At 41.4% G+C, this 26356-nt stretch overlaps 1 protein-coding gene across 1 annotated transcript; it reads right to left on the reverse strand.

Moving 5' to 3' along the window:
* Positions 1-1240: 1240 nt before the first annotated feature.
* slc35f6 (solute carrier family 35 member F6) lies at positions 1241-26356 on the reverse strand. The gene is made up of 6 exons (XM_067984748.1): positions 26205-26356; positions 9349-9421; positions 8090-8258; positions 5977-6192; positions 3721-3831; positions 1241-1744 (listed from the first exon to the last, which is right to left on the reverse strand). Exons 1-6 carry the CDS (start codon positions 26279-26281, stop codon positions 1275-1277), a joined length of 1116 nt encoding a protein of 371 aa, XP_067840849.1. The 5' UTR covers positions 26282-26356; the 3' UTR covers positions 1241-1274.

The raw sequence follows: 26356 nt of genomic DNA on the forward strand, positions 1-26356 counted from the left end.
CCCCCACCAAAGTTGAAAGTTCTGAAGATGGTGTCTGCTCCCAGGCTCAGGAGGGGTGGATAACGAGATTAGAGTTGACCTAGTCAGTGAAGAAAACCTCGAAGTAACAAAATCACTAAGATCAGGAGGGAGAGGGTGTCCCAGTACAAACTCTGCTCAGTGCTGATATTCTAGTATAGCATTGAATGACATCAACATACTGCAGGTCACTTGCTCCATAGGTTTTAAATGTCATAACAGATGAGATCCTGCTGCATGATTTATAGAATAGCAATATATTTGGAATCAATAGCTTTGCTATTACAGAAATGCATGTAAAATTATATTCTATAATTGCTTTAGATCTGCAGGAATGTACATTGGGAATCAACTTCAGTGAGCTTCATCATGTAAGCCCCTAACACTGGTCACTAATTTAAAAAAATTACATCAACAGTAGTTTTAGAGTGATTCATTCACAAAGGCAACAATCTAAGTTTGGGCAGTTTCACAGGATAGATTTACCTCTTGTGCCCAGAGGAAATGGAGAATCATTGCATCAAGTCCCCACTACACTGTACTGGAATTTCTAGATTCCAGAAATGGGTGCTTCTAGGCCTGCACCTGCAGTAGGCCCAGAGTAACTGTGCAGATAAAGTTCCCTGTTTGCCTGCCTCACTTCATGGTATGATTGGAGCTCTCCTCTGTTATGGCACAAAAAGCTGGTACTGTGGTGTGCATTAGGGCCCTGAACAGACTGGAGGGGTTTCCCAAGAGCACCTGGAACAATGGAACACAAGAACTGTTCATTCTCCTTCCATCCCCATTGCAATCTTTGAGCCTTCTGGCTGCTGCTCTATAGTAACTGAAGCCAGAAGGCCCTAATTATGGTAGCTAGGCATGCAGCCTCAAGGTACATTCCCATTTCCACCCCCACCTCCCAATCCCAGCACACTTGGGCTATGCAATTGGCCCAAGCCAGAAACGTTTGACAGCTCTTTCACAGCACATCTTCAGTGCACTGCGCCTGTCTGGCTCATGGTTCCAGTAAGAAAAAAGCCCTCTAATCCAATTCACTGTTACATAGGCATGATTATAATGCAATATATTGTAATCTACAAGCACTAAATTGCACTCATGTTTCTATAAGCACCTGCTTTTTCCTTCTCAGTTGGAAAAAATGTTAGTGAAAGCTATCTGATTTCAATAAGGCAATATCTTCCTAATCATTGTTTAGAAGCAAGACATTATCCACACAAACTCTTATAAATTGAGAACTTTAATCCAGTACAGTTTCATGTGCTAACATTTATGGAGTCTTTGTTGTCAGACAATAATTGTTCCCTTTCGGAATCTTCAATACGCTCCCGGCACCAGGGAATCTTCAATAGGAGTGGCTTATGGAACCCGTTGTAGAGCACTGCACCCATCAGCAGGATGACAAAGCCTAGGATCTGGAGACCATGGAATTGCTCCCAACCTACTGCAAGGCTCACTATCCAGATGACTAAGGTCCGCAGACTGTCCAGAACCATCCGTGTGGTTGCACTGATTTCCTTTGTGACACTAATACCAGCAAAGTTGAAGAATGCAATACTCAAGATGTTTCCCAAGAGGGCCAGAAAGATTAATGGTTCTATCCCTATTTGACAGAAAGCATCAAGTGCATCTTCAAGGACACCTTTGGGGTTGCCACTGAATTGGCCCACAGGGATATAGTACATTGGAATCAACAGCAGAGTTAGGATGGTGAATCCAAAAAATCCTAAAGAGAAAAAATAATTACTACAAAATGGATAGGAAGGTTTAGCATCTTGCAATAAGTAACCTTAGCAGACATGAGTGTTAATACAGATCAACAAATGCAAGAGCAGGTGACAAGTTTGTATATGGATTTTTTTTGAATTCCCACTGATTCTAATTTCCAAGTATATCAATCATGTTTACTAAAAAAATGCTACACTAATAGTTCAAGACTGGTGTATACTAAAAATTTTTGCTCATCTAGTCTATTTTGGCACCCAACACTCCCATTGATCAAGTCAAAAGTATTTGACAGTTTCCATAGATGAAATCTACTGTTTTTGATATGCCTTCAGTGTGTGCACACTGAAGTACCAAAGTAGAAAATCATCCCTTCCATGTAAACTTTTAGCAACAGGAAAGTGACCATTACACTTAACAAACCAACCTTTTTTTTAGTAGGCAAAAAAATGGCATTGGTCAATTAAGTGCCCCACAAAACAGCAATGGAGATAATGACTAGTTATGTGTATTTTTTGGTGTTGGTTGAGGGAAGAATGCTGACTAAGTCAAAAGAAGTCTCCACTCCTCCTTGAATAGTGACCAACATCCACTTAAACAGTCAGACTATACCCCTGTTTAATATCTTATCCAAAGGATGCCTGCAGTGCAGTTCTGAAGGGGTGCTGAATTATTGGTGTTCACATTAAAGTATAGATCTTGGCCCTGGACCATCTGCCTTCTCACCATTTCCTTTTTTCTCTAGAGAAACCCCCAAATGAGTTATGATCAGACCAGGGGAAACAAGTTCCAAATTAGTCAAGTACAGTTGTGCCAAAGTATTGCTTGATATCAGTGATCAACATTTGGAACAGATGTCGAGGCAAAGTGGTGGAGATGAAAATCATTTTAGAAACAACTAAACACAGCAATGAGAAAGTGCAAGATGTTCCTGGATGAATAAGATGTGCTGAATAGGCTCTCATCCAAGTATCTTGCAAACTTATAGGCCTGGAAACAAGTTGATTATCCTTTGTCCTAGTATATGAACTAGACTCCATTTCTAGAAGAACTTAAGATTGGTATTGTCACTGTTGGGTGCTAGTACTGTTATCTAAACTACAGAACCAGTGTTTAAGTCATGTGCCATACTTCAGTTCTGATAGAAGAACTGGTTGTTCATGCAAGATGTATGGAATGGGGTTTGGGACAAAAAGGAAGACAAAGTTCTTTGACATGTAAATTAAAGTTAGTTATTTGAATGCAACATGGGTGTCAAAGCTGCACTTGGAAAAACATTGGATTGTTGCATAACACTACTGTGGTAAAGAAAAACCCTCAAGTTTACACAGTGGAACCAAATTTCCAGTCTGAGGTCAGATAAAGGAGTGGGAAGTGTACACTGGTACAGCAACAGATACTGTTTGGAGATTGTGTGCACATGAGGCCAATGCCAGATACAAGAAAGCAGGACTATTGCCAGAAACATGATATGTGAAATTTAGTATGCAAATAATTCTAGAACACAGCATTTACTGAAGTGCAAAACCTTCCTGCTTCTTGTGCAGTTTTCTTGTTTTAACTAGTCTACAGATAGAGTAGAGATGTGCGAAGGCAAGAGGGATGTGTGACTTTTCCTGGATTCCTTGGGGGAAATGGAGTATTTATCTATAGCTTTCCATTAAGGGATTAAAATGATTTGGGCTAGAGTCCATGATAGTGTAGCTTAGTCATCTGATCCACAATGGTTATTGCACTCCAACATATTCCCAGTCATGTTATTTATAGAAGTCCCAAACTGACTTGTCATTTAGCCAGACATTCCTCCTCAAAAATTTCACCACAATGTGACAAATGAAAGTTAGATAATGCTTTGTGATGTATTATCATGCAAGGATGTCAGTTTAAGTTTAGTTTAGGGTTTTTCCCCCACCACTAGTTATAAAAAGTTCATTTTTGCCACTGAAGTAAAAAACCTTGGCCTCAAATGGAACATACCCTCTGTTCCCACAGCTCGAAGTGGGTGTACATCATGTTTAGAAACAAATTTTTCTTCCAGCACCATCTGAATAGCAACAATGATCTGTGCTATGATAATGAGGAGGTCTCCTAGGTAGAAAAAGTTAGAGATTAAAATGGAAAACCCAAGTGACTGTCACTTGTTTGTCTTTGACAGTATCCCTAAAAGAAAATGCAGTTACTACAAAAGTGTCTGAGACCCATGATAACATGTCATGATTAGGCTTTTCCTGCATATTACTTCTCCCCCAGCTTATTAGTTATAAGTCCAGCACTGGTCCATGGAGACAAGAACCCAATTTAAAAACTATGGCCACAAAATTCCAATCTGGGTGAGGATTGGTCCTTGTTTCGCATGCTGAAGGTGTTAGAGGTATATCTTTCAGCCTCTTGTCCAGGCAGGATTAGAGCTGTGACTGTCCAGGTCAAAGTGATCAGACAGAGTTTCAAATACTGCTGGTCAAAGTGTTAGTGGAGGCAGAGTAAAAATAAATCTCAATTGAGTTTACCCTATCCAAGAGTAATTATGGTCTGATTCCAGAGAGTGTCTTTTGTGGAGCAGCACATTTCAGTGCAACATGAGACTGCAGAAATACCAAAAAAGTCTGGGGCTCATCCCTGGAGGCTGACTCAGCACAAACTTTTGCCTCTTACACCACCAAAATCAAACCATGCACAATGTTTCATAGGTGAATGCCTATTGAAAAAGGTAAATAGGCTCATTAATATCCTTTAATAAGGAAATTCCAATGGCTTTCATTCATTACTTTGCTAAATTCTGGCTACAGGCAGTCTGGGAGCAAAGCACTTTGCATAAAACATCTGCAATAATCAACATTCTGAAGTTGTGACATCATGAAAGGGGAACACTGATCTCAGCCATTCAGAAATATCAGTGCAATTGAACAGCATGATATACAATAGGAGTTTTACACAAGGTGGCCTGCTTCCAGGCTGTCCCAAACCACAAACAGTGCAAGAAAAGTCAAGGAGAAAACACCAACAGCAGAGATGTGTAATACTAATTATGAAACAATTGATCAATTTGAAATAGTTTGTATTTTGCAACTAGATCTCTTCCTGTAACTAGGGTGCAGGTTAGAGATCAATGCACAGTAGAACTAGTGCAAATCCAGCATCAAGGGCCATCCTGACTCCAAGGTCAAAGTGAAGCAAGAACCCTGGAGGCAGTAATCTCACCACTTCTGTTAGACATGTCATGCAGTGCAAATCCAGTGCAGTGCCCAATTGGTTTGCAAAGTGTTCAGGTGGTCTGTTGGACCTCCCAGACACTGCTCTCAACCTTTAAATTTAAGGTCAGTAGGTTGAGATTAATCTGTCCCCCTTGTAAACAAACATTTCAATTTCCAGCTTTAAAAAAATTCAGGCAGGATTCTGGTCTACTGTAAATGTACCCTAAATTAAAGCATTTAGTTTTACCGAAGGGCTATTAGAGAGTTAGATGAGATAAACATTCAACATACTGAACACTGGAAAAATAAAATTTATGGGAATTGGATTTCTGCTCATAATAGGACTTTTATCAACCGTGACACAAGGTGATCAGGATTGATCAGAGTTACATCAAAACTACAGCACAGAAACAGGCCATTTGGCCCAACTGGTCTATGCTCCACATAAGGTTAGATGAAGTAGGGAGGGAGGAGGCTTATCAGGCTACCCTTCTATTCCTGTCTCCTTTATGTGCTTATCTAGCTTCCCCTTAAATGCAACTCCTAGAGTATGCCTTTTTCTTTGTTTTAATTTTACCTTTATCTCTATTTGTCCATGGTGTTTCATTGGCTAGTTTGTTCTTGCTCTGAATATATTTCTCCTGAACTCTATTGATCACTGTTTTGATTATTATCCTGGTGAGTGGATGGACTACTAACACTGCTTCCAAAAAACAAAGGTTTAGATTTTAGATGTTCCTTACAATAGTCCAACCCAAAATGTTAGAGGCTGATTAGCAGTACACAATATGGGAAAAATAATTACTTTATGTAAACATTCAATTAACTCAAATGTGGAGTGACCAATAAATAAGCTTCTTAAACCAGTGGCAGATTTGATAGACAAATAGCTTAGCTAAAGGTTTACCCCTTCTACTCATAACTGAGCCTACAGGAATTCAAGTAGCCCTAAACTGTATCCATCACACAGAAATGAATAGGGGATGTGTTAAACACTGATCTACCCACAGGGTTAGACTGAATAGTAAAGATGCTTCATTACCTGTTACAATCTGAGATATGTGGTGCCCTTGGTCATGATTTCCATTGACAAAGTCTGCAAGTCCCACTACCACAAGCCCACAGATGGTAAGGAAAATCCCAAACCACTGGCTAGGTATTAAACGGCGGCCTAAGAAGGCAACAGAGAGCAGGCCAGTGAAGACGACCACAGCTCCACGTAGCATCTGAAAACTAGATGCACTGGTCAAGTTTAAAGCTGAAAATAAAAAAGGGATACATAATTTACAGATACAAGAGTCTCAATATATGGGCCAGACTGGCAACATACGCACCAAGCTGAAATGTGAGCTAAAGCAGACTAACAACTTCAAAATAAGCTTACACAATCCAGTGATGGAAACTTGGATGAAAAATACAGACCTATGACAAGGCATGGACTGGTCATAGCTAAGTTGCTGGTATAGCCATGACAACTCAAGGGGAACCTCCATGGAACACAAGCAGCTTGAATCCCCACTGATTTTCCCCAGCCAATGTGGACACTAGGTCAAAAAGCCATCTACCCACATATTACTTGATATTTTCCCCCTCTATACTGACCATAACAGAATTCACACATTAGATACCTGCTGAATTGTAAATAATTTACACTTATCTATTTTGTACACTGCTCAGAACATGAGAACTTTTATTTAAAAAAAGGAAAAATGTTCAGAAGCAATGTGCTCAGGTAGCCCAAACCATTAACTGACTGACCACTCCATGATTCCCACTGAAATACCAGGACCATGATCCAGCTGCTTCATGAGCTCCATCCCACTCAAGAACTGCAATGACTGAGATAACTACAGTCTTCAACAGTAACCAAGCCCACTGGTCAGAATGAGAAAGATATTTTATGTTTACTGTACTTATACATTGGTTAGCCTTCATTTGCTGTTGACCTTAGCAGCACAGAAACCATCTAGTGTCATTGCATTTGTGGGGTTCAGGGAGGGCAGCAATTTCCACTGCTGGTTTTTGATTACAAAAACCTGATGAGTGAGCACTAGATAAAAGTGGCATGCATGGTGACAAGGTTAAAACAGACTAGATTTATTTAAAGTGCAATATATTCTAGAAATTGTTGCATTCTAAAAATTCAAAACCTTGCTCCCTAGACACTAATATTAGGCTTCAAGTTACCCTATATGACCAAATTGGGATCTTAGTTTTTCCACCCTTGCTAGTTATCTGCAGGATTTTGAAATTTAAGAGACAGATTAATAAGGATGTTGCAACAATTATGAAACAAAGAAGGAGTCTTCCTGCATCTTGCAAGAACAAAAAGATTATACTGCTGTCCATCTTAAACTCCAGCAGTCATTTCATTGCTATACCAGCTCTGATGCACCCAATGCACATCAGTTTATGCCTTCAATTCACCAGTTATTTGTTCTTAGTCTTGTGATCTGTAGACAGTTGAACTATTGGTTTGCTTTGTGGTTTTAAGTAATCATATTTTTCTCAAGTTATTGCTTTGTGCCAATGGCAGCTCATTGACAAATACCATAGCACATGGTGCATTTGCCCAGTCATACAAAACCAGAAAAGGCTCAGTTCAATTCTTGATCTGAGCATTTAGTCAATCTCAGTTGGGGCAGTAAATAGCTAATGGTGGTTTCAGTAGCCACAGGTTTGGGGTGGGAGAGTGTTTAGTAGATAAAGATAACTGGAATTGCTATCCAACAACTCATGTATAGATGCTGGGAGTGGCCAGGGTTAGATTCAGCTGTGATGGCTCGGAAGGTGAACTTTGAACTAAAACAATACACCTGAATTACTGGACAAGAATGTGTAGCAGAGATGAAATTCTTATTGTAGTGGATTAACCCCATATCAACACAGCAGAGGTGCAAATTGGGTGGCTTAAGTTACAGAAAGTCAGATAATATTCTACTGCTGGCCAGAAATTGATACATTTCTAATTGTTTAGAAATTGGGTGGCTTGCACAAAATGCCTCCATTAAGAGCCCCAAATAAAATGGCACCCTTGAAATTTCTTTACTGTTTTAAAAAAGTGACTAGTTTTAAAATCTATGGATTTCCTTTTTAAGAATATAATTTGGGTTTACATTGGTCTCCTTCAAATACTAGCAGTCAGTTATTCTTACCAATGTACATGATGCTGGTGGCAGTCATGTCACACAGAGCAGGTGGTAGAAAAATGAAAGAGTTGAACTTCCTTGAAGTCATTTGGGGTTCTGGTTTTTGTCGATCATGACATAAAATTATGTAGAATACAGCCAAACAGGAGACTTCCCCAAGGAACATTCCCACTGCCTGCAAGAGACAAAACAAAAAACTTAGAGAAACATTAGATGTGACATGGTATTTTTCATAGCTCAGCAAAATTGACCTTCATGCTCTTATTTCATAGATCCTCCTCCAGTTGAGGATGGAGGCATGAAATGTCAAAAGCTCCAATCAAGCACAATGCTGCTCCATACTTTCTCACTAGGCATCAATCTTAGCTCAATGATAGCACTTTTGCCTTATAGAATCAGAAGGTCATTGATTCGAGCCTCACTTCAGGTACTTGAGCACTCTAGGCTGATCCTCAGTACTACACTGGAGTGAGTGCTGCACTGCCAGAGGCATTGTCTTGCAGATGAGATGTTAACTGAGGGCCCATCAAACAAAATGCTTTACATGGCAGAGAAAACAGTTAATTAAGAAGACCAGGCATAAAAAAGGGTGGTGACAAAACTTGGTTGAAAAGGATGGATTTTGAAAGATGGGTGTTTTTAAATTTAAAACAAAAAAGGGAGGTGGTGAGGTTCCAGTGGCTGAATGCACTGCTGCTAATTGGTGGAGTGAAAAGGGGGGCTGGTGGAGGGTAGAATTGGATGATCAAATGGTGATGGAAGGGATGAAGCTGGGAGGAAATTTTAGAGATAGGGTGGGGCAAGGCCATGGAGGGATTTGAAGGCAAGCATTTTAAATTCAGTTCATTAGGAGACAGGAATCCACTAAGTCAGTGGAGACAGGTGTGCTGGGCAAGTGGACAGAATGCAGGTAATTGAGTTTTGAATAATTTGGAGTTAATGGCAGGGGGGTGGGGGAGGACCAGCAAGAATGGCATGGAGAAAAGAGTCTACAGGGCACGGGTGGGATAAGGGTTTCAGTGGCTTAGGCAGCTCAGCTCACTTGGGATAAAAAGGCACCACCTGCAAAAACAAAATGTCAAAGATGACAGAAAAACACTTGGCTTGAAATTAGCACAATTTATTCCAGCAGAGAATAACTTGTTCTTACTATCTAATCTCCTGTTTGCCATTGTTTTTGCAGACCTTCTGTTGAAGTTGCAGCAGACAATCTGGAATACCCCCACAGAAAATATTTTGCATCACTCCAGCTAGTGCACACTCACCTGAAGGAAGGGATGATTGAACTGGTGTATCGGTGATCCATGGCAACCTTTAGCACTGAACCCATCAGCCCACCTGGGAAATGTTAATAAAACATTCTTGGTCAAAGTTACTTTCTCCACCAGTTCTGTGTTTCTACAAACATTTGCTACATATTCTATTCCATATAACAAAAAAAGAGGCTGGGAATAGAATTGAAAGACAAATGTGCATTCCTTGCATAGAGCTTTGCCCACTTGGTAGAGGTTATGGGCTCTGCAGGATTTCCTTCTATTCCCATCTGAAAACCAAAAAGGTAACATTCTAATGATTTTTAAAAAAATAATTCTTGGGATGTGGGAAATGCTAGCATGGCAGCATTTTTTTTACCCATCTCTATGCAAGGGCATTAAAAGCCAGTGAGAAACTGGATTTACATAAAAGCCAAACTGGGTAGGGGTGGCAGGTTCCTTTCTTGAAGGGGATCAGCAAAGCAGTTGGATTCTTATGGCAGCTTTCATGGTCACTTTCTGGTGCAAGGCTACAATTACCAGATTTTATTGAATTCAATTTCACAACTTTCCATGAGACTTGAGTTGTTAGTTCAGTAGCACAACCAGTAGGCTCTTATACTCTAAAGAGGGTACAAGTGGGTGAAATTGATCTTGGGTTATTGTGCAAACCACCTCCCAGCCATTTGCTGGCTTTTTACATCATAAATGGGTCTTGAATTCAGGATATTGCATAGGAGCAGGGCAAAACTTACAACTCCCATGATTAATTTTATACACTCAATTTCTCTGGTAGCTGGCAATCCCCAGCACCCAAGAACAAGGTGAAATTTCAAAAAACAAACTCCAGACAAAAAAGGGCAAGCCTATATTGCAGGCATTTCTAACTTGAAACTAAATTTCCACCCCACCCCCCCCTGTATGGTATAGCTTTGCTATGCAATAAGTGTTATTTTTCATCAGTGTACATGGACCCAAGTGAAGGGGAAAAAAGTGGTAGAAAACAGTCTGAGGAAGTTTCAGCAATTTTGATTGGCATTTTTCACATTTAGTCAGAAATTGAATTGGCAACTTTAGAAAAGTGGCTTTGAACCAACCACAGTTGCTTGCCATATGGACATGCTGCCACTGGACATGCTATGCACAAGAATTTTAATTATAAAGATTGTAAGTTCCAATATATTATTGGTTTCTCAAGCTTAAATTTAATTTTCTACATTAATATTGTAGAAAAAAAGACATCCATGCAAGATAAAAGATTCCCCAGAGTATTTTTATAGGAGCCAGAGATTCTTCTATATGTAGGAGTCAGGTGAAATCATTGCAGTTTAAACTGGTTCTTCTAGTTGGGTAGCACAATGTCAGCATATGCTGGCTAGCAAGCAAAGTGTAGTCATCCTACACTCCCACAGTCAAACCAAAGCCAGGCAGCTGACTTAATTACATCATAGTTCTGTCTCAGTCATGTATTGCTGATTAGCAGTTAAATCAGGAAATCACACTGCTACATCTTTCAAGACGGAGTGTTAAACAATGACATGCTTGCTCTGGTTTGATTTAGATGTGATGTAGAGATGCCAGTGATGGACTGGGGTGGACAAATGTAAGGAATCTTACAACACCAGGTTATAGTCCAACAATTTTATTTTAAAATCACAAGCTTTCAGAGATTATCCCCTTAGTCACTCACTCACCTGACTGGTGATTATATAGCATCACATATGTTGTTACACTATGTATTTTCTCAGTTTCACCAGCTACCATCATAAGTAAACTTAATCTCCCCATGATGTGTACTTTTTCTAGCAAAATGAAGCCATGGATAACTAGATTGTATGAGCTACTGGAATGCATCATGTGTCACCACATGACTCCAGGAAGCAAAGTATGAGATCAAGACTCAAGCTCCAAACAAACAAGTGGTTTTGTTTACACAAATGAAAGTATAAAACAAAAAACTCACTTCAAACAGGTTTATTATTTAGTGTAGTCTCAATCTGGATCAACAAGCTGCATTACAGTGCTTTAACATAGGCAAATGTCCCAAGGCACTTAAAGAGTGATCACTGCACAGTCCTCATGGAGAGTACATCCCATCTTCACACTAAGGATACCATCCAGTGTGTTAAATGGGATAGATTTAGAACAGATCTAGCAGCTCAAAACTGGGCATCCATGAGGTGCTGTGGGCCAGCAGCATTGTATTCCAGCACAATCCATAACCTCATGGTCTGGCATATTCTTCACTCTACCATTACCATCAAGCCATGGTTCAGAGGAGTGTAGAAGAGCATGCCAGGAACAGTACCAGGCATACCTAAAAATGGAGGTGCCAACCTGGTGAAGCTGCAACTCAGGACTACATACATGCTAAACAGCAGAAGCAACATGCTATAGACAGAGCTAAGCAATTCCACAAACAGATCAGATCAAAGCTCTGCAGGCCTGCCACATCCAGTCGTGAATGGTGGACAATTAAACAACTAACGGGAGGAGGAGGTTCTGTAAACATCCCCATCCTCAATGATAGAGTCCAGCACATGAGTGCAAAAGACAAGGCTGAAGCGTTTGCAACTATCTTCAGCTAGAAGTGCCGAGTGGATGATCCATCTTGGCCTCCTCCTGATAGCCCCACCATCACAGCAGCCAGTCTTCAGCCAATTCAATCCACTCCACGTGATCGAGAAACGGCCGAGTGCATTGGATACAGCAAAGGCTATGGGCCCCGACAACATCCTGGCTGTAGTGCTGGAGACTTGTGCTCTAGAACTAGCTGTGCCTCTAGCCAAGCGGCTCCAGTACAGCTACAACACTGGCATCTACCCGACAATGTGGAAAATTGCACAGAGCTGTCCTGTACATAAAAAGGACAAATCCAATCTGGCCAATTACCACCCCATCAGTCTACTATCAATCAGCAAAGTGATGGACGGTGTCATCAACCGTGCTATCAAGCAGCACATACTCAATGCTCAGTTTGGGTTCTGCCAGGACCACTCGGCTCCAGACCTCATTATAGCCTTGGTCCAAACATGGACAAAAGAGCTGAATTCCAGAGGTGCGATGAGTGACTGCCCTTGACATCAAGGCAGCATTTGACAGAGTGTGGCACCAAGGAGCCCTAGTAAAATTGAAGTCAATGGGAATCAGGGGGAAAACTCTCCAGTGGCTGGAGTCATACCTAGCACAAAGGAAGATGGTAGTGGTTGTTTGAGGCCAATCATCTTAACCCCAGGACATTGCTGCAGGAGTTCCTCAGCCCAAACATCTTCAGCTGCTTCATCAATGACCTTCCCTCCATCAAAGATCAGAAATGGGGGATGTTCGCTGATGGCAGTGTTCAGTTCCATTTGCAACCCCTCAAATAATGAAGCAGTCTGAGCCTGCATGCTGCAAGACCTGGACAACATCCAAGCTTGGGCTCATAAGTGGAATGTGCTGCATGAAAGGGTGGAATGGATTCAATTGTGGCTTTCAAAAAAGGAATTGGATAAATACTTGAAGGGGAAAAAACCTGCAGGGCTACAGGGAAAAAAACTAACTGGACTGATCTTATAAAAAAGCTGGCACAGGCTTGATGGGCTGAATGGCCTCCTTTTGTGCTGTAACCATTCTATGATTCTAGTGGGTCCAATGCTCAACTCATTGAGGTACCTGAAGTGTGGTTCTACATCAGTCTCAACAGCACACTATAAAAGTTTTTTTTTAAAAAGTGTGCTCACAGGTCAGAGGCCCATCAACAAACATCTTTTGTTCATTTCAGGAGGAATCATCTTATGCAAAGAGAATTCTCTTCAGGTCATTAGACCTTGAATCACTCCCAGGTTTAACATTGTAGGTGCAATTTTGTTTGGTGATTTGATCAATTTGGCATTATCTCCAAGTGCCAGGTTGTTTGAGTTCTACTTAATCATTGTGGTACAATTACCAAGGAACAGCTTGCAATTTACTACTGGAAAATTCTACAGCCACAAAAGTTAGATACAGCAGATTTGAGTAGTCTGTATGCTGCAGTTGTTAGTTCCTTTGTCAAGCACAAAGGAACTATCAACCCTGAAGAGAAACTGTTGCTCAGCAGTCATAATAAATGAGTCAAACTCATCTGCATTCAAGCTCTTCCTTCAGTTTGGTGATCTTTTTACTGGAGAAACTGCTGGTTCCTGGGGCTATGGTTGTACTTAGGGGCAAAAAAAAAAATCAGCAGGGGGAAATCTTTTACTGAATTAGCTACTGAAGTCATGAACACTTGTTTAGTACTGCCCATTGTGTGATTTGAAAGATACTGCAGGTCACTGGTAGTCAGTGTGGCAAACACATGGACCTAGAGAACAGTAAAAGTAGAAATCATGAAACAAAAACCCACCACAAGATGCAGCTAACTGCTTGATTAGTGCTTCTAACATGTTAACAGTTTCACTTCTGCCTTAGCTGTCTTCTGCTGAGGTGCAGTTTCGTTATTACTGTAAAAAAAGGCATGTGAAGTCAATGCTAATTCATTAACTATACTCTTGCATTATCAATCTTCAATTCCAGCCTTTGTGGAAGCCTATTAAAATGTCACGTGTTGATCACTTACCAAAAAAATCAATCCCTTATGATAGTTATAATAGTCAGTTTTTTTGGCCTTGTTTAAAATGTCACCTCATTCCATCCCCATCAAAAATACAAACCAGTTCTGCAATTCTTGACTTGCACAGAACTTCTGTCCACTAAGGTAGAGCTGCCATCAGCAGCTTTAAAAAAAGTGACAGCTTCCACATACAAAGTGGTTTTGAAGTTAACTGACTGCAAAGAACTTCTGCAGTCACTAAAGTAGAATCATCAGCCACTTTAATACCACGAGGCTTCCTCATACACAAATAGTTTTGAAGTTAACTGGCTGTAGAAACTGCTCACGAACAGGTGATTTCTACAGTCCAGAGACTAGTATTACACAAACAACTTCATTAAGTAGCTGGCAATAAAAATGTACTACAACCAAGATCCCTAGAATCCTAAGGCATCTCAAATGCCAATTGCTGTGGCAAGCTCAAGCAAATTCTGCAGCAAGTCTATTCAGTTTGTGGCTAATAAGATTCAAATATGCATTGAGCACTTAGGAAAAAAGTTAAACAGCAGCAATTTTTAGGTTTTAAAAAGGGAAGCACTTGAATAAGTAATACTGTGGGTTTGGGGGGGGGGGGGGGGGGGGGTGGGGGAAGAAGAGGAGAAGGAAAAGAGGAGGAGAGATTGAAGGAAGTCAGAAAACAGTAGCTGGAGCATAGCCAGCTAACCAGTCACCAGAAGCCAACAAGCATCCAGCTGAAGGGGGTCAGATCCCCTTGTATCCAGAAGAGAAATGCAAAGGGTACAGTCAGCTTGTCCAGCAGTCTTATGCTCTTAGTACCTGCTTCAACAAGATTTCTGTATCAGTTACTTTTTACAGTATCTTTTGCACCTCTCCTGCCACTTCCATGACCTTGTAGTGTATCATGTCCCTTGATTATTCCAACTCTGATGTGCATTAAAAGATAAGTAACCTTTTTTAGTGCTAATCTGAATACAAATTGTGCTGAAAATGTATGAATCATTAACGAAGTAGCTGTTGAATCTCACTATCCATGGTTTGCATACATATCAAAGCTTCTTAAAACTAAATTCTGTGAATTTAATTCTATTTGTTGTGTGATTGAACAGATCTCAGTACTTAATGACTACAAAAAGGCTGAAAGAGCATATATGCCAACCTATAAAACTAGCAAAAGCTGAACAGCAGCAGACAAGTTAACAACCTTGAATATAGACATGACAAAACTAGGAGCTCAAATGAAAGTACAAGACAGGGGCTTGTCATAATCTAATACACCATCAACTTTATAGCCATGGGGTTGGGAGAACACTGCCATTTAAGGATGGAGTGCTGAAGGCATGAGATTTCAGGGGCAATTCCCCATCCCCAGAAAATTTAATCTTTTTCCATTTTACCCAAAATATAGGAGTATTAACTTATGACTAAGCAACTTTGGGAGGACAAAGGTTTGATGAAAGTTAGAGAAATACAAAGTGAACATTTTGCAAGAATAGGGAAAGGAAATACACAAAATTGTTAAGTTAGGGTTTCAGATACACAATTTTTAAAAAAGGTAGGCAAGCAAGTTGATAAAGCTGTTGCAAAAGTTTTTTTTAAAAATACACATGGAAGATATCAGCAGCAGAGTTTGGGATGAGTTGCCAGAAGAATGTTGGAAGGGTCATGCCTGGAGGTGACAGGCTTTCAGCAGCAGATGGGCTAAGGTAATGGCAGTGAATGGTGACATTATGGAATTAGAATTAGATCTGCAATGGAAAGGCAATGGGTTGCTCAGTTCAGGGTCAAATAGATGCAAAGAGGCTTGTTCAGCCTGAAACAATAGCTGAGGAAGGGGGTCCAGTGATTCCCATTTAACTGGAAGACAGTGGCTCATCCAAGACTGGATGTCAACCACTTGACAACAAAGTGGCAGTGGAGGGGGTTGAAAGAGGTGGTGGAAAGGTAGAACTGGATATAGTCAGCATACATTTGCAAGCTGACCCCTTGTCTGCATGCATCTCAAAAGGGCAGCATATAGATGAGGAAGTGGCCAGATAGGTCCCTAGGGGATTCCTGAGGTAACCTTAAGGGTGGGCAAAGCAGCTATTGCTGGAGATGTTCTGGCTATGTTCAAATTGGTAAGAGTGAACTCATGAAAGGGCAATCCCACTCAGCTTGAAAATGGAGGAGAGGCATTGAAGGACAATGGTGTGGTCAACTGTGTCACAGGCTCAGTCAAGGAGGGATAATGCACAATGGTAATTTATGATTTTGGTTTCAGTGCTGTGGCAGGGTGGAAACATTCAAACAAACATGGGAGACAACACATTCAAGGACATAGAAAAGCAAGGCTTGAGATGAGACAGTATGTGGGCAGAATTTCAGTGGGTGATTTTACTGGGCTTCAAGATTGCCCACATTAGTAGGTGTTCCATTCCCTCACTTGTGGATGAGGATTAAGTGAATCTTAATTAGGGTGGTGGATAGTGCATGTGGCTCTTCAAAACTGAGTGTAGTGATAATCCACAAGGATTATGTGCACACAGAAAAGCAGGGTTTGAGATTTGGCAGTGGAGTGTGAAGTGTGACACTAAGTTGATATTCCATGGAAGGGACTGGACTAGGAATTTTATTCAATTTAGCTGCTCCATGAGTAGAAATGAGAGTTTCCTCCTTCCTCTTACTCCCAGTGTCCTGAGAATAGTTTGACTACACAAACTTATGATTTCACTAGAGTTTACTTTTTTTTTAAAAAAGGCACATTGAAGATTACCTGGCTCCCAAGATAATTTAGCCACTTTATAAATCGGCCACAATTGCCATTCATCCCATCAGTTGTTGGTTCAAAGTGTAGGAAGCCAAATGTCAGAGGGAATGGGAGGGGCAATGGATATGCTGAGCCACAGGGAGGGCAAGACAATGTTTGCTGACATGAGAAAAATCTTCATCAAAGCAGTTGCCTAAATTGGCATCTGGTCTCCCTAGACTTCACAACCCATTGAAGCCCTGCCATTCTATGTGCAGATGATTCTTAAAGTTCTCCAGTGGGTCATCTTGAGTGCACTGCACTTGTTTGTTGCACAAAAAGCTTTCTGAATTTCCCAACTTAATGATATGGATCAGATCTGCATTAGTTATCTGGTGAAGGAAGATTGGATACAATCTTCAATATGAAAGGCTTACACCATGTACCTTACAGCTCATCCAGTTTGCAGCAAGTGCTCTGACCAAATACTTCAATAGTTCCACAATTTCAATGCAACACATTAAACAGGTCACAATATATACTGACTAGATATTCATAGTCAGTAAACTGGTAATTAGTCAAGAAATCCAAAGAAACAGGATTGTAATTAAGTCATTCAGGCCAACATCACTTAGCACCTCTTTTTCCCTTCCTTGAAAATTTATATCAAAACATAGTATTCAAGACAATCATTGTTTATGAGCTTCTCTTTCCTGTATAGCAGTATGTGTCAAATTTTTGTCTGGTCAACCTGCTCCAGTGGACTCCCTAGTGCATTACTGAAAATAGGTCACAAAAAGGAACAAATGCAATATCATTTTAGAAGATATTATCCAGCAACAGTAAAAATTGATGGAGTTACTAGAAAGGCTAGCTATACTTAAAGTAGATAAGTCACCTGGTCCAGGTGGGATGCATCCTAGGTTGCTGAGGGAAGGGTGAAAATTAGGAGGTACTGGCCATAATCTCCCAAACATCTGTAGATATGGGGCAGTATCAGAGGCCTGGAGAATTGCAAATGTTACCCTTATTCAAAAAGGGTATAAGGATAAACTGAGCAACTACAGGCTAGTCAGTTTAACCTTGGTGATGGGGAAACTTAGAAACAATAATCTGGGACAGAATTAATAGTCACTTGATTAGGGAAAGCCAGTGCAAATGTTAAAGGCAAATCATGTTTAACTAACTTGAATGAGTTTTTTGATGAGGTAACAGGGTAGATGAGGGCAATGCAGTTGATGTGGTGTATATGGACTTTCAAAAGGCATTTGATAAAGTGCAGTACGGTAGGCTTGTCAAGATTGCAGCCATGGAATAAAGGGGGCAGTAGCAACATGGATACAAATTTGGCTAAGTGACAGGAAACAGTAGTGGTGAATGGTTGTTACTTGGGCTGGAGGGAAGTGTACAGTGGTGTTCCCCAGGGGTTGGTGCTGGGACCACTGCTTTTTGATATAAATTAATGTCTTGGATGTACAGGGTACAATTTCAAAATTTGCAGATGACAATTTGGAAGGTAGTGTACAGTGAGGATAGTAATAGACTTAGAGGATATAGACAGGCTGGTGGCATGGGCAGACACATGGCAGATGAAATTTAACAAAAATGTGAGGTGATGCATTTCAGTAGTAAGAATGAGGAGAGGTAATATAAGCTAAAGGGCACAATTCTAAAAGGGGTAAAAGGAACAGATCTGGGGTATATGTACACAAATTGTTGTTGGCAGGGCAGGTTGAGTGTGGTTAAAAAGCACACAGGATCCTGGGCTTTATAAATAAATAGAGCACAAAAGTATGGAAGTTACGATGAATCTTTATTAAAGATTGGTTCAGCCACAACTAGAGTATGTGTCCAGTTCTGGGCATCGCACTTTAGGAAGATGTGAAAGCCTTAGAGATGGTGCAGAAGAGATTTACTAGAATGATTCCAGGGATGAGGGACTTTAGTTACATGGATAGACTGGAGAAGCTGGGATTGTGCTCCTTGGAACAGAAGGTTGCAAAGAGATTTGCTAGAGGTATTCAAAATCATGAAGGGTTTAGACAGTAGATAGAGTGAAACTATTCCCATTGGCAGAAGGGTCAAAAACTAGAGGGCATAGATTTAAAGCTGATTGGCAAAAGAACCAAAGATCACGAGGAAAACTACTTTTTTATTTACAGTGAGTGGTTAGGATCTGGAATGCACTGCCCAAGGGGGTGGTGGAGGCAGATTCAATCATGGCCTTCCAAAAAAAGGGAATTGGATAAGTACTTGAAAGGAAAAAAATTGCAGGGTTACGGAGATAGGGGAGTGGGACTAGCTGGATTGCTCTGGCATAGAGCCAGCACGGACTCGATGAGCCGAATGGCGGCCTTCTGTGCAGTAACCTATGATTCGAACAAAAGTGTGCTAGTACATTAACAAATGCAGAAAAAACAAAGCTACTTAATGAAGTTGCTGTAGCCAGAGTCATTACTACTTATATGCAAATTATTAAACTGGGTTTATCTTATTCAACAGTACTTTGTTGTTGCCTTTAACCATTAGTTAGGTGAAGGAAGCATGTGGTCCCTTTTCAAAAAGGAGGAATTAAAGTCAAATCCTAGGAATTATAGATGACTGAATGTAACCTCTGGTGGAGAAGTTAATGGAAATCATGAGATGCTATAAGTGAAGATTTAGAATTCACAGATGGTGAACCCAGGATATTTGCTCGACATCTAGCTCAATTTCAAAAGGTTTTTGATAAAAAAAGTGCTACAAGAAAGTTAGGTCTTGTGGTATTGCAGGTGAAATGGGAAGATGGATTAAGCACATTAAATAGAGTTGCTTCCCAGTGCAGTCTAAAAGCAGTGAGGTGCCCAGGGTTCAGGTGATATAAGGATCCACAAGAGTAAGACATAGGCAGCACAGTAACTAAATTTGCAGTCGACACCAAAAGTCAGTAACCTAGAAGAGGGAAATAGAATGCAAATGAATTTGAATAGACTGGGGAAGTGGGCCTAAGACAAGCAAATGTCTTTCAATGCAGGCAGGCAAGTGCATATTAGGGCAGAATATATAAATGCTCTCTTGGCCAGCTTCCCACCTTATGTAAACTTCAGGTCATCCAACACTGCTGCCTGTATCCTAACCTGCACCAAGTTTCATTCACCCATCACCCCTGTGCACACAACCTATATTGGCACCCAGTCTGGCAGCACCCAATTTAAAATGCTCATCCTAGATTTCAAATCCCTCCATGGATTTCTCCCCCCCCCCCCACCTCTAATCTCCTCCAGATCTGCTCCCAATTCTGGCCTCTTGCACATACCTGATTTCTATCAAGTGACCATTGGCAGCTGTATCATCAGCTGCCAGGCTCCAAGTTCTGGAATTCCCTCCCACCCCTCTCCAAGATGCTCCTTGAAACCTATTCTGACCAAGTTGTCACTTGTCCTAATATCTCTATATGGCTTGGTGACAAATTTTGTTTGATAACCCATCTGTAAACAGATGTCTAACTATAAAAATGCAAGTTGTTGGTAGAGGTAGTGGGGACTGAATCCTTACAGTCCAAGAAGGTGCTTGATGGATTTCTGAAAAACAAGTTCATCATGGTGCATAAAAAAAGTAAGTGATTCTGGAAAATAATACATGAACCTGGGACCTCTTGGGGTGTCCCTAATTATTTAAAAATACACCTGACACCCATGTGGAGAGAGAATGCCTGAATTATTTGCTTTTTTTTGCCTCGAGAGGTGGTAGTGGGGGAGGGATGGTTGGTGCTTGGGCATGAAGTCAGCCCCAAAAGTTCCTTTCCTCATCCTGGAACTGTGATCAAACACCTGTGATTGCTGTGCCAAACTGTCCTGATGCACACAAATATATGAACTATTTCCAGGAACTTTAATGCACTTTGGACAGTCCTGGCATCCAAATAACCAAAACACAGCCAAACAATTAGGAATGCTCTTGGACCACATCAGTGGGTCTCTAATAGGTAACACTGCATCTTCATTAACCTGGTTTTAGTGAAGAAAAAAAAGCTTGTACATGATTATAAAGTCTCATGATTTTCTGTTGCAAGCAATTTCTACTGTGTAGAACTCAAAAAACTGCCTCAGACAACCTGATTGGCTTCTCTAAGACTTGAGCAAATTGGGACCTTTGGACTGGCAGGTGGTTAAACCATCTGCAATCAATAATTAAAAATTTATACAATTGCTTTCAAAAGTGGCAAAATTGCAAATTTCTAACCAGTCTACAGTAATTAGTTTTCCCAGGTCATCTCAACTACACAGTCATTAATCAAGCTGCCTTCCTTAAATTTGCTTTTTGGAAAGTAGTGAGGCTAAGCACTTAAGGCAGATTTCCAGCACAAGACTAACCACAGTCCTTAAATCTGCTTGTAATGAGCTTAGTAGTGTTTCAGCTGGAATGCTGAAAAATAATTTAACATATGCACTGCTCTTACAAATTGATATAATTCAGAATTCTGTTGGTGTTTTACTTTGATAAGTAATGTTAACTTTATTCATGTTATGTTTAAGAAACAAGAGTGAGATCAGTCCACAGGTTTCTCTACAATTGTATGATTCTATAAAGCATTTGGACAGTTACATGGGTAAGATGGGTATAGGCCAAGTGCAGGCAATTGGGACTAGCTTAGTGGTATAAACGGGGCGACATGGACATGTTGGGCCGAAGGGCCTGTTTCCATGTTGTAAACTTCTATGATTCTAATTATACACAAGCCCCACAATGCTTACTTGTTATAGTGTGACACCCTTCTTGCCAAAACAAAAATCTAAGTCAGATTTTAAAAAGCACTTGGATTTTAATTAACATACTTGTAAATCGATGAGTGCCCAATTTTCATCTCATGTAATGGTGCAGGACAGGTGCTATATTATTAGCAACATGTGACTTGCTGATCCTGCATACATTTCCAAGGTTGGCCAAAATCATTGTGGTCAAGCAGATGTGAACAACATTGTCACAGGGAACTTGTCCACTATGGAGGGCTCATAGTTTAAGGGGTCCTCATCAGTTTGCCAGGATAGTGGAATGATCAACTTTGTTATAGGTGCATGGTGTTCATACTTATGTGGCACCAGGTGATCACAGATCATAAGGGAATCGGGAATGGGGGAGGATGTGCTACCTTTTCAGTAGAGGATAGGTTTTAAAAAAGGTGCCCATGGCTTCAGAGTCATGGGACCTTGATCAGATGGGTACCTACCTAAAAAGGATGCTCAAATTAACATCACACCTACATTAGCTCAGAGGATGCAAGGTAATCATTTGCAGCTTCAATTGTGCATGCAATAGCTACATTGGAATCTTGAATGGGGAGGGGGAGCCTCATCCAAGATACAGTTGGTACCTTCTCCCAAAGCACAAACTACAGCCCAGTGGCAGTAGGGACAGATTAGATTGTACCCTGTATTCCAGCTTCCAGAACCTTGCCCCCCCCCCCCCCCCAAGTGCAGGCTATCACAGGACTGAAAATTGCCCAGGTATGTCCTGTCCACAAAAAGCAAGACAAATCCAATCTGGCCAATTACCACCCCATCAATCTACTCTCAATCAGCAAAGTGATGAAGGTGTTGATGACACCTTCCATCAAGCAGCACTTACTCACCGATGCTCAGTTTGGGTTCCACCAGGACCGCTCAGCTCTAGGCCTCATTACAGCCTTGGATCAAACATGGACAAAAAAAAGTGCTGAATTCCAAAGGTGAGGAGAGAGTGTGACATCAAGGGGAGCATTTGACAGTGTGGCACCAAGGAGCCCGAGTAAAATTGAAGTCAATGGGAATTAGGGGGAAAACTCTCCAGTGGTTGGCATCATACCTAGCACAAAGGAAGATGGTAGTGGTTGTTGGAGACCAATCATCTCAGCCCCAGCACATTGCTGCAGGAGTTCCTCAGGGCAGTGTCCTAGGCCCAACCATCTTCAGCTGCTTCATCAATGACCTTCCCTCCATCATAAGGTCAGAAATGGGGATGTTTACTGATAATTGTACAGTGTTCAGTTCCATTCGCAACCCCTCAGATAATGAACTAGTCCATGCCCGCATGCAGTAAGACCTGGACAACATCCAGGCTTGGGCTGATGAGTGGCAAGTAACATTCACAGACAAGTACCAGGCAATGACCATCTCCAACAAGAGAGTCTAACCACCTCCCCTTGACATTCAATGACATCACCAAATTCCCCCCCCACCCCAAACCAACATCTTGGGGGTCACCATTGACCAGAAACTTAATTGGACCAGCCACATAAATACTGTGGCTACAAGACCAAGTCAGAGGCTGGGTATTCTGCGGCGAGTGACTCACCTCCTGACTCCCCAAAGCCTTTCCACCATCTACAAGGCACAAGTCAGGAGTGTGATGGAATACTCTCCACTTGCCCAGATGAGTGCAGCCCCAACACTCAAGAAGCTCGACACCATCCAGGACAAAGCAGCCCACTTGATTGGCACCCCATCCACCTCCCCAAAACATTCACTCCCTTCACCACCAGTGCTCCATGGCTGCAGTGTGTACCATCTACAGGATGCATTGCAGCAACTCACCAAGGCTTCTTTGACACCACCTTCCAAACCCACAACCTCCACCACCTAGAAGGACAAAGGCAGCAGGCACATGGGAACACCACACCCACTTGCACATTCCCCTCCAAGTCTCACCATCCCAACTTGGAAATTATAGCACCATTCCTTCATAGTCACTGGGTCAAAATCCTGGAACTCCCTAACAGCATTGTGAGAACCTTCACCACACACTGTAGCAGTTCAAGGCAGCTCACCACCACCTTCAAGGGCAATTAGGGATGGGCAATAAATGCTGGCCTTACCAGCAACACCCACATCTCATGTATGAATAAAAAAGCAGCTACCCCACTGGTCAGTGGGGACACTGAAGCAAGGGCCAGTGGAATGGAAATGGCTTGCTTGAGGCTGCTGTTTCTCAGTACAACAGCATATGCCAAGCAACTGACCAATGGTGTACAAGGCAACACCAGACTCCCCAGGCACAAGCTCCAAAAGGTGCAGCCAGCAGTTCATTCCCAGGAACAAAATTTCATGAGCAAATGGCCAACCCCTTGATACTGCCCTCCACATGGACAAAGCACTAGAATAAAGCAGGGTACATGTAGACACCCAGGGGAAAGAACAAGATGGCTTGTGTTCACTTTGTAGTTTGTTACATAAAAAAAGTGAAAGGATGCATATAATTGCAGTTATTCATAAAGATTAGTCATTAGGAAAGGGTGCACTTATTTCAGATGATAAAGATTTGCATAGCCACAAAGGAACAAGTTCTGATGTTGCACAATAGGTACCAGCTTGAAAGTGTGCACTTTGAGGGTGGGGAGGAGTTTCACAGGGAACCCATGTTGACTGTACAAGGGATTCTCAAGGGTCCATTCTCCTTTCCTTCACCCTCTCCATTACAATAAGCAAAGGATTGCCCATCAAGAATCCTGTACTTGCACTCAAGAAACTCCCAGTGGGTGCAGGAAAAAAATCCCAGGGGATCTAAATCCAACAGGCAGTCAGAAGCAAGTCCAGCACTCCCTAGTAGCATAATAACACTCAATTCAGGGCACCTGCACAACTACCTTAATTTAAATTAGCTACATGGGGTCTCAACAAGTACATTATAGGAAAGGCCCAATCACAATATTGAATTCAGGTGCATTGTTTTAAATGCAGAAAGCCAGTTGAAATGATTGCCACCCCAATTACCAGGCAGAAAAAAACCTCTAGAAAAGTATAGACTTGCAGGGCCTGTACCAATATGGTTTCCATCAGTGCTGATGGAATCTGCTGCTATGCTTTTGAAGTGGGCAGGTGATCTCTTGTCCCAATCCTTCTGTCCAGAAGGAAACAGTACAATGTTTCCAAAAGGTTCACCACAGCATGCTACAAACATTGGGAAAGGGATAGTTATGATCAGCAAGTACCATACAGATGGCAATCTATTTAAGCATGAGCCTGCATTTCTTTTGACCATGGCATAAATCATAAAGATGATCCAGTTTCTCAACTTAAATGGAGTAAATGTCACTAAGTGCAATTTCAAAATCAGATGTATAATTTTAAAATTTGCAGACACCAAATTGGTGAGGGGGAGGAGAAGAAAAAAAATGTAGTTAATAGAAAGGAAGAATGCATCAAAAGGCAAGACAACATTAATAAACTTGCAGAATGGGCATATAATTAGCAAGTGAATCAGTAAATGTGAGGTGGTGCATTTTGGTAGGAAGGATAAGGAGGCCACACATTGCTTGGCCAATAAGTCTAAATTGGGTGGAGGAGCAAATGGATCTCAGGATACAGATACACAAATTATTGAAAGTAACAGGTTAATATGGCCATTAAAAAGGCAAACCAAGCAGAGGGGTTCATTTCTAGAGGGATAGAATTGAAAAGCTCAGAAGGTTATGCTAAACATATATAGAATCTAGTTCAGACCACAGTTCTGGTCTCCATATTATTAAAAAAGGATAGAGGCATTGGCAAAAGGTACAAAAACAATTCAAAGGATGATATACCCATCAGGAAAGACTAAACAGGCTGGGGCTCCTCTTCAGAAGAGAAAGCTGGGGGTAACCAAAGAAAAGTCTTTAAGATAACAGTAGGGTAGACAGAGAAAATGTTTCCACTTGGAGTCCAAAACAAGAGGAGTCATAGTAGGTACAGCACAGGAGGAGGCCATTCAGTCCATCATGCTTGTGCCAGCTCTTTGAAAGAGCTATTCAATTAGTCCAATTCCCCTGCTCATCCCCCATAGCCCTGTAAATCCACCCCAATTATTTATCCAATTCCCTTTTGAAAGTTACAATTAACAAAGGTCACCAATAAATCAGAGAATTCACAAGAACGTTCTTTACTCAAGAGTAAAACACACTACCACAAGGAGTAGTTGAGGCAAATAGCATAGATGCATTTAAGCACACAAGGGGGAAAGGAATAGAAGGGTTTGCTGAAGTAGGGAGGCAGGAGGCTCCTGTGGAGCACAGACGAGTTTGACCAAAAGGTCTGTTTCTCTGCTGCAGACTCCATTTAATATAGAGCAGAACAACAACAAGAGTATATTCAATGAGTTCACCCCCTTTAACTCCTGACCCTGTGCTTCCTGTTGATGCAGTGCGCTGCAAGGACTGCCTGGGATTCGCAGTTCTTCCCGTTAGCTGCATGTGGCGATTTCATTTGGGATGAAAATGATGAGTGCAATCCCACAATGGGATCCATCACGACACTTTCAGTTTTGTTTAAATGCCAACAACTCAATTTAGTCTGTTCCGTTTCGCTTCCCCACCGAGGGCTAAAGTGAAATTCCACTTCTAAATGCGATCTTGAATAAATGAGATTAGGAACTATTGCACTGGCGGATTACAAACGGAAACAGGATTAGAAGATTTACAAGCAATCTCCGGGTGCGAATGGTAAATCCTGGAGGATGTGGAGGGATGATCTGTTTAAACAGAGAGAGAGAGAGAGAGAGAGCGCTCCGATCAATGAAACAACCTGCAGCGCTCAAACTCCCGAAAGCGGCACCGGCCGCTTCTAAAGTGATCCAATTCCTACTTACTTGGCCGACAGTGTGTTAATGGACCCTGTAATGAGCATCATCGCTGCCAGGCACAGTTGGTACTTGGTCCACGCCATAAGCAACCCGAAATAGACCCGTTCCACTTCTCAACACTTTTTTTTGCGGCTTTTAAAGGGAAACAGGAACAAGAA

The sequence above is a fragment of the Heptranchias perlo genome, chromosome 5, assembly GCF_035084215.1.
Source record: "Heptranchias perlo isolate sHepPer1 chromosome 5, sHepPer1.hap1, whole genome shotgun sequence".
Classification (NCBI taxonomy): Eukaryota; Metazoa; Chordata; class Chondrichthyes; order Hexanchiformes; family Hexanchidae; genus Heptranchias; species Heptranchias perlo.